Source organism: Grus americana, chromosome 27 (assembly GCF_028858705.1).
Source record: "Grus americana isolate bGruAme1 chromosome 27, bGruAme1.mat, whole genome shotgun sequence".
In the NCBI taxonomy this organism is placed as follows: domain Eukaryota; kingdom Metazoa; phylum Chordata; class Aves; order Gruiformes; family Gruidae; genus Grus; species Grus americana.
The window spans coordinates 3,988,960-4,000,770 of record NC_072878.1 but is presented as its reverse complement, the minus strand read 5'-3'; the positions used below and the strand labels follow the sequence as shown (position 1 = coordinate 4,000,770).

Genomic DNA, 11,811 nt, shown 5'->3' with positions numbered 1-11,811 from the left:
ACTCCTCCATGCTGGAGCAGGGGAACGATGAGAGGAGTCCTCCCCCTGAGGATGAAGAAGCGGCAGAAACACCGTGAGATGAACTGACCGTAACCCCCATTCCCCGTCCCCCTGTGCCGCTGAGGGGGGGAAGGTTAAAGCCGGGAGTGAAGTTGAGCCCGGGAAGATGGGAGGGGTGGGGGGAGGTGTTTTAAGAGTTGATTTTATTTTCTCATTCCTCTACTCTGTTTTGCCTAGTAATAAATTAGATGAATTCCCTCTCTAAGTTTGGTCTGTTTTGCTCATGACGATAATTAGTGAGTGATCTCTCCCTGTCCTTATCTCGACCCACAAGCATTTCGTTATGCCTTTTCTCCCCTGTTTAGTGAATGAGGGGAGTGAGAGAGCGGCTCTGGTGGGCACCTGACCCCCAGCCAGGCTCAACCCACCACACACATCAGCCCCATGGGAGTATAAAGGTCTGGGGACACCGGTGCGCATGTACTCTAATGCCATTGGATGACAAAGGGGCAGAACCCAGCTGCATTTCTGGAGTGACAGGAGGATCCCAAGAACTGTCTGTGTTGGAGGCTGAGGAAAGCCTAACTGGGAAAGAGTGGCAAAAGCACCCCGTTGGGACTGGTCCAGAAGCATCCTTGGCATAGACCACCTCCAGAGAGGGTACTTCAAAGACCCAACAGGGTACCAATGGGCTTTTGGTATAGCTGCCTTGAGTACAGAGAAGATGTTTAGCCGTTAGCTTGCCAGGTCCCTCAGAGGATCCTTCTGTTGTGGGGTTGCTGCGGGTTCAAGAACAGCAGGTACCATTGGCCATGTGCTGATCCAGACTGCACTGGAAGAGGGTGAAGCTCCTGAGCACCTGCAGTGTATTGATGACATCATTGTGTGGGGCAAGACAGAAGAGGAAGTGTTTGCGAAAGGGAAAAGAGGGATCTAGATTCTTCTGAGAGCTGGTTTTGCTATACAATAAAGGAAGAGCAAAGGACCTGCACAGGAGGTCCAGGATTTAGGAACAAAATATGAAGATGGGCATCGTTATAGCCCAATGGATGTGATCCATAAAATAACAGGTTTGTTGCCACCACCTAACAAAAAAGAAACACAAGCTTTCCTAGGTGTTGTGGGTTTTTGGAGAAGGCACACTCCAGGTTATAGTCTGATCATAAGCCCTCTCTATCAAGTGACCCAGGAGAAGAACAGCTTTGAACGGGTCCTGAGCAGCAACAAGCCTTTGAACAAATTAGACAAGAGATAGTTCGTGTGATAGCCATTGGGCCAGTCTAGACCGGAGGAGAAGTGAAAAACATGCTTTACAGCACAGCCAGGGACCACGGCCCCACCTGAAGCCTCTGGCAGAAAGCATCTGAAGAGACTCGAGGTCGACCCCTGGGTTTTTGGAGCCAGGGATATGGAGGATCCGAGGCCCACTGCACTCCAACTGAAAAAAAGATATTGGCAGCATATGAAGGGCTTTGAGCCACTTCAGAAGGAGTTGGTACTGAAGCACAACCCATCTTGGCACCTCAATTGCCTGCACTGGGCTGGATGTTCAAAGGGAGGGAACCCTCTCTGCATAATGAAACTGATGCTATGTGGAGTAAAGGGGCTGTGCTAATAACACAACAGGCTCGAATGGGAAACCTCGACTGCTCAGGAATCTTGGAAGTGACCATGGACTGGCCAGAAAGCCAAAACTTTGTAGTGTTGCCAGAAGAGGACGTGACACGTGCTGAACAGGACACACCATGTCATAAACCACCAGAAAATGAGAAGCAGTATGCCCTGTTTGCAGATGCGCCCTGTCATATTATGGGAGCAAATCTGAGGTTGAAGGCTGCTGGGTGGAGTCCTACACGACGAATCACAGAAACAGCTGAAGGAGAAGGTGAATCGAGTCAGTTTGCAGAGGTGAAAGCCATCCGGCTGGCTTTAGACATTGCGGAGCGAAAAAATGGCCAGTCCTTTGTCTCTGTACTGACTCATGGACGGTGTGCACACTGAGCTGAGGCAAGAGGAATCCCACCTCCTGTGGGTCTGTGGGGTGCGTGGGGGAGAGCTGAAGCCCACTCCAGTCTCCAGACTACTCACCAGAGAGGAGAGACCTGATGGACACCGCTGAATCCCTGCCCTGCGTGGGGGGAAATGATCCCTGCCTGTCACTGCTGCGGTGTCCTGCCTGGCCATGGGACAGGGAGAGGGCTTAAGGCAGGGGAACATTTCAACCTCTCATAGACCACCATGCCACAGGAGGAAAAATCCCACTTCTGAAATCCATCTCTCCAGTGCTCAGAGAGGGACAGTCAGTGATGACTTCAGTCTGCGTCAGCCTGCGCTCCCCAGGAGAGACCCTGATGCCTTTGAGAAGCTTCAGCCCTGGAGCCCCAGGGACATCTGCAGGGAGTGTGGGAGGGCAGAGAAAGTGTCGCCCTGGGCTGGTCCTCTGCTGCTGAGCTGGGCCGGGCTTCTGGGACGGAGGGAGCTCATGGCAAGTGGGCAGCACTGCAGAGAGACATCTCTGCCCAGGAGCAGCTCCTCTGCAGAGCGCAGCAGGGCTGAGGGCTCTGCCTGCAGGCACCGAGGGGAGAGGAGGGAGGAGAAGAGAGGTTAAAGGCAGCCTGGGGTGAGAGGATGCTGAGAGCTGATTCAAAGAGAACTCTTCACAGCCCCCTACGTGGTAAGTCTGTGTCTGCAGGGAAAAGCAGCTGTGGTTGCTGGAGGGCTCTCTTCAAGCTGGTACATCCCACAGCCTGTGGGATCTTCTGGGAGGATGTTTGTGTGCAGGAGGAAAATGGCAGAATTTACTTGAAAGGAAGGAGTCTGTGCTTTGAGATGTCTCATCATTGTCAACGGGGTTGGCAGGGGGAGATGGGAATTTCTTTTTGTGCTCTGGAGAGGACACTGAGAGCCCAGTTCCCATTAGGACTTGTCTGAGCTGCTCCTTAGCCCCTGCACACAGAGGTGCCCCTGGGCAGTGCCCTGCTGCCAGGAGGGGTCTGCAGGGCAGAGCTGAGCACACAGCCGGTGGCATGGGCTCTGTGAGCACAGGCAGGGAGGAGACCTGAGCACAGAGGAACAGCTCCTGGCAGGGACAGCTCCAGGCAGCAGAGACATGGGCAGGGAGTGAGAGGCAGCTGTTCCCAGAAATGCTGTGGAAGGGGGGTTGGGGCACCTCCCTGCCATCCCCTGCAGTGCAGGCACCTTCCCCGGAGAAACCCCCTGCTCTGCTCTCCCACCCAGCGGAGCCTCTGCCCTGAAGGTCACCTTCTCGGCAGCCTGACCCCTGAGGAGCGGATATTACCAAATACCCGAGTGCCTCCATCGGCAGCAGCACTGTGGCATTTCTCTGGGTTTCCCCTCCTGTCTCTGCTCCCCTTGATCGTATCACCAGGTTTGCTGGGATGGGGGGGTGGGGTTCAGACGCAGCTCAGAGACCAGCCCTGTGGGTCTTGCCATGCAGATGTGTCCATGGGAATGAAGTGTCCAAGTGCCTGCCTAATGCCCGGGCTGCAGGGGATACAAATGACCCCATTCTCCCTTCTTTAGGACACCCCATCTTTAGGACATTTGCTTCTTTCCCTGGGGGGTCCTGCTGGGCTGCAGGCTGCCCTCCCCCAGGGCACAGCTCTCCCATGGCATCCCGGTGTTCCCCAGGAGCCCCGTGGAGAAGACCCCTCAGTGCTAAGGCCATGAAAACGCTGCTGGGTGGCTGCCTGCAGACAGCTGCAGAGAGCCCTCTGTGTTCCCGGCTGGGAGGGGAGGGCTGAGATCCTGCTCAGGTAGAGTGAGACAGGCTGAGGGGGTTGGAGATGTGCACTTGGGAAATGGATTCCTCTGCTCTCAGCAGGGCCCAGTTCCTTTTGGGGGGAACGTCCGGGTGCGATCATCCTGCAGCTCAAAGAGGTGCCAGCACAGGGCAGCTGAGACCAGAGCTGATGGAGCGACCGGCTCTCCTCACTCATCACTGGGGGACAGTCCCTTTGCCTTTTGGGATGCACAAGGTTTCACTTGGAGTGCAGCAGAAATGCCAGGGATTTCTGCCTGAAAAACACTCCTCAGGTGTAGTGGGACAACTTGAACAGAATAAACAAAATAAAATCCCATCAGCTCTGCTCTGCCATTTGGTGAAATGGGAGCCACAATGTTGAAAATCTCTTTGATATCCTGTCCTGGTTTCAGCTGAGAGGGTTGATTTTCTTCATAGTAGCTAGTGTGGGGATATGTTTTGGATTTGTGCTGGAGACAGCATTGATAATATAGAGATGGTTTTGTTCTATGGACTTATTTTTGAGCAGTGTTTACATGGGGCCAAGGCCTTTTCTGCTTCCTGCACTGCCCTGCCAGCGGGATGGCTGGGGGTGCACAAGAAGTTGGGAGGAGACACAGACAGGACAGGTGACCCAAACTGACCAAAGGGATATTCCATACCATATGACGTCATGCTCAGTTTATAAGGAGCTTGGGGGAAGGGGGCGGGGGGGCAGCGGCATTTAGAGTGATGGCGTTTGTCTTCCCAAGTAACTGTTACGCGTGACAGAGCCCTGCTTTCCTGGAGATGGCTGAACACCTGCCTGTCCATGGGAAGTGGGGAATGAATTCCTTGTTTTGCTTTGCTTGTGCACGCAGCTTTTGCTTTATCTATTGAAATGTCTTTATCTCAACCCACAAGTTTTCTCACTTTAACTTTTCCAATGCTCTCCCCCATCGGGATGGTGGGCAGTGAGTGAGCGGCTGCGTGGTGCTCAGCTGCTGGCTGGGGTAAAACCACGACATATCCCAAGTGGATTTAATCCTAAATCAGCCTGTGTTCCTATGGACCTATGGCTGTAGGGCAGGGCTGGCTCCTGCAGAGCCCCCAGCAGAGCCCCCTGCTCCCTGGGGCAGCCTCAGCCAGCACCAACCAGAGCTCAGAAATGGGACCTGTGAAAGGTCTTCCTGAATAAGGAATAAGAAATTTAATTTTTTTTCAGAGAAATATCTGTTATTGATGTCTTTTCCTCAATGAACAGGCTCCCATGCCCTGAGGGACCAAATGTCCAACAGCAGCTCCATCACTGAGTTCCTCCTCCTGGCATTTGGAGACACATGGGAGCTGCAGCTCTTGCACTTCTGGCTCTTCCTGGGCATCTACCTGGCTGCTCTCCTGGGCAATGGCCTCATCATCACTGCCATAGCCTGTGACCACCACCTCCACACCCCCATGTACTTCTTCCTCCTCAACCTCTCCCTCCTCGACCTGGGCTCCATCTCCACCACTGTGCCTAAAGCCATGGCCAACTCACTCCGGCACACCAGGGCCATCTCCTACACAGGATGTGCTGCACAGGTCTTTCTCTTTTTCTTTCTGATCTCAGCAGAATATTTCCTTCTCACTGTCATGGCCTATGACCGTTATGTTGCCATCTGCCAACCCCTGCACTACGGGACCCTCCTGGGCAGCAGAGCTTGTGTCCACATGGCAGCAGCTGCCTGGGGCAGTGGGTTTCTCCATGCTGTGCTGCACACGGCCAATACATTTTCTATACCACTCTGCCAGGGTAATGCTGTCGACCAATTCTTCTGTGAAATCCCCCAGATCCTCAAGCTCTCCTGCTCAGACACCTACCTCAGGGAAGTTGAGCTTATTGCTTTTAGTATTTTTGTATTTTTGGGGTGTTTTGTTTTCATTGTGCTGTCCTATGTGCAGATCTTCAGGGCTGTGCTGAGGATCCCCTCTGAGCAGGGACGGCACAAAGCCTTTTCCACGTGCCTCCCTCACCTGGCCGTGGTCTCCCTGTTTATCAGCACTGGCATATTTGCCTACCTGAAGCCCCCCTCCATCTCCCCCTCATCTCTTGATCTGTTGTTTGCTGTTGTGTACTCGGTGGTACCTCCAACACTGAACCGCCTCATCTATAGCATGAGAAACCAGGAGCTCAAGGATGCCGTGAGGAAACTGATGGCTGGATGTCTTTCAGCAGCCATAGACTGCCTACATTCCTCTACAACTGACTCCCTGTGTATGTCGTCACAGGCCAAGTCTGCCTTTCTTTATTTTTTTTTCCCTTTTTCCACTTTTATGATGTTGTGTTACAAATAAATATAATTATTCCTTCTCTTAAATATCCACCCATTATGTGTGAACAATAGACCACATATAAATGGGAAACCATTTTATTTATGTTAAATAAATGAACCTGCAGCAACTTCTTTGTCTAACATCCACCCTCAGCATAGCAGAAATGAAACACTTTTCTGGCTGTACCATCTTGGGGCAGGCTGCTTTGTCCCTGGGGGATTAGGAGCTCTTGAGGACCCCAAGGGCCAGGGCTCTTGTGCTAGCCTGGGGAGACAGGATGGCATGGAAGGGCTGCAGACCTCTCAGGATATGCTGGAGAGGAGAACAGGGGACACAGGGTGCCACTGACCTCCTTTCCCTTGTGCCCACCCATCTCTGCCCCCCAGCAGCTTCTCTGCCCTTCAGAGGGGCTGGGGCTCTGGGGTGAGTGCCCAGAGCTCTGCAGCAGCCTGCGGCAAGTACTGCTGTGGGGCCAGAGCAGACAGGGCTGGAGAGAGGGCAGGGAGGAATGTTTCTGGGAGAGAGAAACATCAGTGTATAGCTTGTTCTGCATGACCGTGCAGGGTGAGGGCTCGCATCAGGGGGACTGTGGTTCAGAGACAGGGCTCCTGGATGGGAGCTGAGACAGGCATGTGCAGGAGAGAGGAGGCCAGTCTAGGTCCTTGGTAGCATGGACAGACTGGGAAGGTGACCCAGGGCCTTTGTCACCCCCCAGCCTCTCTCACCAGCCATTTCCAGCCCTGGCCGTTCACCCAGGTTATGGGTAAGTCTCGCTGTGCGGCCATCTCCATCCTCCTGCTGGGCTGAGTGCCTGCATTGGGGAAAATGGCCAGCTCTGGCCAGCTTCTTCTGAAGAGTGAGTGGCCCTGAGCAGCAGTGACTGGCCGTGTGTAGACCTGGGACAGAGGGTCAGGGGATGTCAGTGAGAACAAGGTGATGGCTGATGCCTTTGGCAAGTCCTTACAGCCACATCTGAGCCCAGAAATGGAAAGCAGTGGATCTGTGTGGGTGGAGGAGGAGGAGGAGGAGGAGGAGGAGGAGGAGGAGGAGGAGGAGGAGGAGGAGGAGTTTTTTGCTGGGAAGGTGGCAGGAAGAAAGTCCCTTCTTGCGCACATCAAAGATAAGGAAGATGTTTCCATCTTGTGTGCATGCCTCAGCCTGGTAGACAGGGAATGCCCGCTGCTGGGGGTGGCTGTGCTCAGTCATGCCTCAGGAGCTGACCTTGCTCTCTTCCCCTCCTTCACTCCCCACACTTGGATGGACCACAGCAAACATCCATGATCCTGGAGAATGCACGACCCTCATGGAGGGAGGTCCCACAACTGCAGGGGAAACAGGAAGGGCTTGAGAGATGCATGGGGGTGCAGGCAGAGAGAGGGGTATGCATAGCAGTGAGTGTGTTAAAGGCAGGAAGAAGACTTGAAGTAGTGGTGGGGCTGCGGGGGTGTCATGCTGAAGGGAATCAGGCTGAATTTTGATTTGAAGGCAGCAGCAGCAGCAGGAGGACATGCATTTCAGTGCTGGGATATGGCGATAAGTGCAGGAGTCAAGCAAGTCTGGGACTGGGCTATTTTGGGTGCCAGAGGACATTAGCAGGGCATTGGAAGATGCCCGAGGGGTTGTGGGGAACTCACAGGCACTGTCAAGTCCTCAGGTAACCACAGCTTTGTCTTTGCAGGCACAGGCAGTGAGGCCAAAGTGGCACATACAAGTCCTTCATTTGCTGGCTGGGGAGGGAGACAAGGAAGCTTAGCATAGAATTACCAAGGTAATTTATTCTCTTATTTCAGCTGTGCATGCAGTGGTGCCTCAGCCTAATGGCTGGAGGACCCCAGTACAGAGGAAAGCAGGGTTTGTATCTGTTACAGTACAGTTGTGTAGACCAATGCAATCACTCACGTTAAGGGATGGGCTCATCAGTTCCTACATCCTTGTCCCGTGCAGGTGGTGCAGACAAACGGTCAGTGGTATGTTAATTCTCTTTGTTCTAAAGCAATGTCCCGCTCAGGTGGGGGGATTATCCTGGATGCTGGTCGGTTGCTGTTCTGACCATGGTTATACACCTGGTTTTTTTGAAAGGTAAATCTTCCATGGGTTTATCATTGACATGGGATGTTCTCAGCCGGTAAGAGCTGGCTTAGGTTGGGTCTTCAGGTCACATGGACCCTGAGGTAAAAGCTCATAGTCTCCATTAGTGTTCATTCTTCTAAGCAAGTTGTACCGCAGTTAGCATCTTGCCTTTCACTGGCATCAGTAAAGCTTGGGAGATCCCAAGGTCAGAGTGAGATGAGGAAGCAGGAGGAGGTAGCTAAAGTCCTCAGGGAAACTGGAACAGGCACAGGACAGTGTAGGACCATCTGTGGTGCCAACAGCTGACGGCCTTGGTGTGGCTGGGCCCTCCTCCAACACCAGGACCGAAGTCCTTGTCCTCTCCACAGTGGCTGCTGTCTCCTCCACTGAGTCTCATGAGAAGGCACCAGTCCCTTACAGCCCCAGGGCCTTGTTGCCTCCTCACCCACTCCCCATAGAGCCTGGGAGGTGTTCTACCACTGACCTGCACTTGGCATCACGTACCCTCCCATCACACTGCTCCCAGGAGGAGCTGTAAGCATCTCATGAGGGAAAGGATCCTCTCTTCAGGGAATGGGGGTCAGGGCTTGGCCATCCTGCTTGGTGAAACACATTCAGGGCTTTCACAGCCACCTCCACATTTGATTTTCCACATGTGACCAGTGCCTCTGACTTCCTGTTTTACCAGCTCCCAGGGACAACCAGAGAATCACAGAATGGTTTCGGTTGGAAGGGACCTCAAAGATCATCTAGTTCAATCCCCTGCCATGGGCAGGGACACCCTCCACTAGACCAGGTTGCCCAAAGCCCCATCCAACCTGGCCTTGAACACTTCCAGTGATGGGGCCTCCACAGCCTCTCTGGGCAACCTGTTCCAGAGCCTCACCACTCTAACAGTAAAGAGTTTTTTTCTAACATCTAATCTAAATCTACCCTCCTTCAGCTTAAAGCCATTACCTCTTGGCCTACCACTACATGCCTTTGTAAATCTCCTTGTCTGGTCATTCCCTCCATGGTCTCTTGAGTGATGGTCCTCCCTGGGGCCCAGGAACACTCTCAGAAACTTGGAGGTTTGCTGCTGACTTTTACTTCTTTAGACACTTGTTCAATCTTTCAGGACCTGCAGTTCAGGAACTTGGCACCAGGGGGCTAATTAATATGCAAAACGCCCTAATCAGCCAATGCTCTGTGCATAATTTTCCTTTAGGTCTTCAATTCTTTTGTGGTTAATTGGAGAGATTTCAGGAGTGTAGTCAAAGTCAAAAGATTTCAATACTAAACAGTAAGGAAGGATTCTTTTTTTTTTTCCCCACAGTTCTTAATTCTGCTCACACATTACGTGATATGAGAAATCCTCAGTTCATATTGATCCTGAGTGTCTCCTAATGGAGTTTGAATATATATTCTGTAAATTCTCATGAGTTTTTTCATAGGACACGGACATGGACCAGCAAGATGATGACCCTTTCTCTCCCTCTATGGAAATAGAGACTTATACAGCCATTTCCAGAAATATATTTCCTGCTATCACTTTGAATGGGGAAACTGTGTTCTGGTGACACATTTATATTGTCATATGATACATCTGCATTTCATAGCTAAAGGGAGCTTGGAGCAAGGAAGGTAGGAGGAGTTGGATAGATCACCCTATATTTCTTTGCCATCAAGAAATGGCCACACCTGCTATCACTTCCTTCATGGCATCCCTTTCTCTGAGCTGGCCACATCTTTATGGGATGTCCCATGGCATAACACCATGACCCGCCAAGTGCCAGACCTCAGTCGATATGCAGAGGCCCAGAGCCCAGCCAAATAAAGAGGCCCAGAGCACAGATGTGGAAAACAAATGTCACTCCTGTCTTCAAGCAGGAAAAGAAGGAAGACGCAGGGAACTACAGGCCAGTCAGACTCACCTCCCTTCCTGGGAAGATGATGGAGAGCTAATGCTGGAAACCCTTTCCAGGCACAGGAACGATAAGGAAGTCATCAGGAGTCGTCAAGGCCCAGGGCCTTATGTATGTCCAGTTTGCCTGAGTATTCCCTGATCTGATCCTTTTCCAGCAAGGCACATCTCCATGCTCCAGACTTTCCCCCTGGTCTCTGGCACCTGGGATTCCCGAAGGCCGATCTTGCTGGCAAATACTGAGGCAGTGACGGCATTCGGTGCCTCAGCCTTTCCCACGTCCTGCGTCACCAGGTCCCCAGTCTCACTGAGCAATGGGCCCACAGTTTCCCTGGTTTCCCTTTTGTTCCCTGTCTACTTACAGAAGCCCTTCTTGGTTTCTTTGGCATCCCTTGCCAAATTCCATTCCATTTGGGCTTTAGCTTTCCTACCTTGGTCCCTGCATGCTCGAAGTCTCTGTGTTCCTCCCAGGTTACCCATCCTTACTTCCACATTCTCTGTTCTTCCTTCTTGTGTTTGAGTTTGGCCAGGAGCTCCTTGTTCATCCACACAGCTCTCCTGGCATTTTTGCCTGGCATCATATTTGATGGGATGTGCTTCTCTTGAGCTTGGAGGAGGTGATCCTGGAATATGAACCAGCTTTCTTGGGCCCCCCTTCCCTCCAGGGCCACATCCCATGGGACTCTTCCAAGCAGATCCTTGAAGAGACCAAAGTCTACTCTCCTAAAACCCAGGGCTCTGAGATTGTTTTTACCTTCCTGCCTGCCCTCAGGAACCTGAACTCCATCATCTCATGGTCACTACAGCCCCATCTCATGGTCACAAGGCTGCCTTTCACCTTCACATCCCCAACAAGCCCCTCATTGTTGATGAGGATGAGGTCAGGCAGAGCACCTCTCCTCATTGGCTCCTTTGCCATTTGAGTGAGGAATTTCTCATCCATGCACTCCACAAACCTCCTGGCTTGCTTATGCCCTACTATGTTGTCCTTTGAGCAAATATCAAGGTGGTTGACATCTCCCATGAGGACCAGAGCCTGCCAATGTGAGGCTGCTCCTATCTGCCTGTTGAGGGCCTCATATACTTCTTCTTCCTGGTTGAGTGGCCGATAGCAGACATCCACTGTAATGCCACCCTTTCCTGGTCTCACTTTAATCCTCACCCTTAAGCTCTCTGTTGACTCCCTACCCATCCCCAGACAAAGCTCCATGTACTCCAGCTGTTCTGCCACATAAAAGGTAACGCCCCCCTCCTTGTCATCCCATCCTCTCCTTCCTCAAGAGCCTGTATCCCTCCATTGCGACATCCAATCATGGGAGCCATCCCACCACATTTCCATGATCCCAACAAGATCATTGCCCTGCAGCTGCACACCGATCTCTAAATCCTCATGTTTATGCCCCATGCTGCATGCGTTAGAGTACAGACACTTTAGAGAGGAACCCCAGCATGTTGAGTTCCTGGAGAGGTTGTGAGAGATTTCTCCATCATGGTGCTTTGTAGGCATTTCCTTGCTTACATGCAAGCGCTGAACTTGAGCCCCATTTTGTTGATTTTGTGATCCCTTCCCATCACATCACCCCATGCCCTTGCTCATTGATTCTGTCACTCCTTTAGAGGACTGCTGGTTACTGTCTCCCTCCCCCATCATTCTTAGTTCAAAGGCCTCCTTATGACGTCAGCCAGCCTGCTGGCAGAAATAGCTTTGCCCTGCTTAGTGAGGTGGATCCCATCTCTGCCAGGACGATGATGGTCCGCAAACAGGGTCCCACACTCGTTGAAC

At 52.2% G+C, this 11,811-nt stretch overlaps 1 protein-coding gene across 1 annotated transcript; it reads left to right on the top strand.

Moving 5' to 3' along the window:
* The first annotated feature begins 5,029 nt into the window (after window positions 1–5,029).
* Window positions 5,030–10,731, top strand: LOC129196985 (olfactory receptor 14A16-like). The gene is made up of 2 exons (XM_054804950.1): window positions 5,030–5,996; window positions 10,694–10,731. The coding sequence occupies exons 1-2, from the start codon at window positions 5,030–5,032 to the stop codon at window positions 10,729–10,731; spliced, it is 1,005 nt and encodes a 334-aa protein (XP_054660925.1).
* Window positions 10,732–11,811: the final 1,080 nt, after the last annotated feature.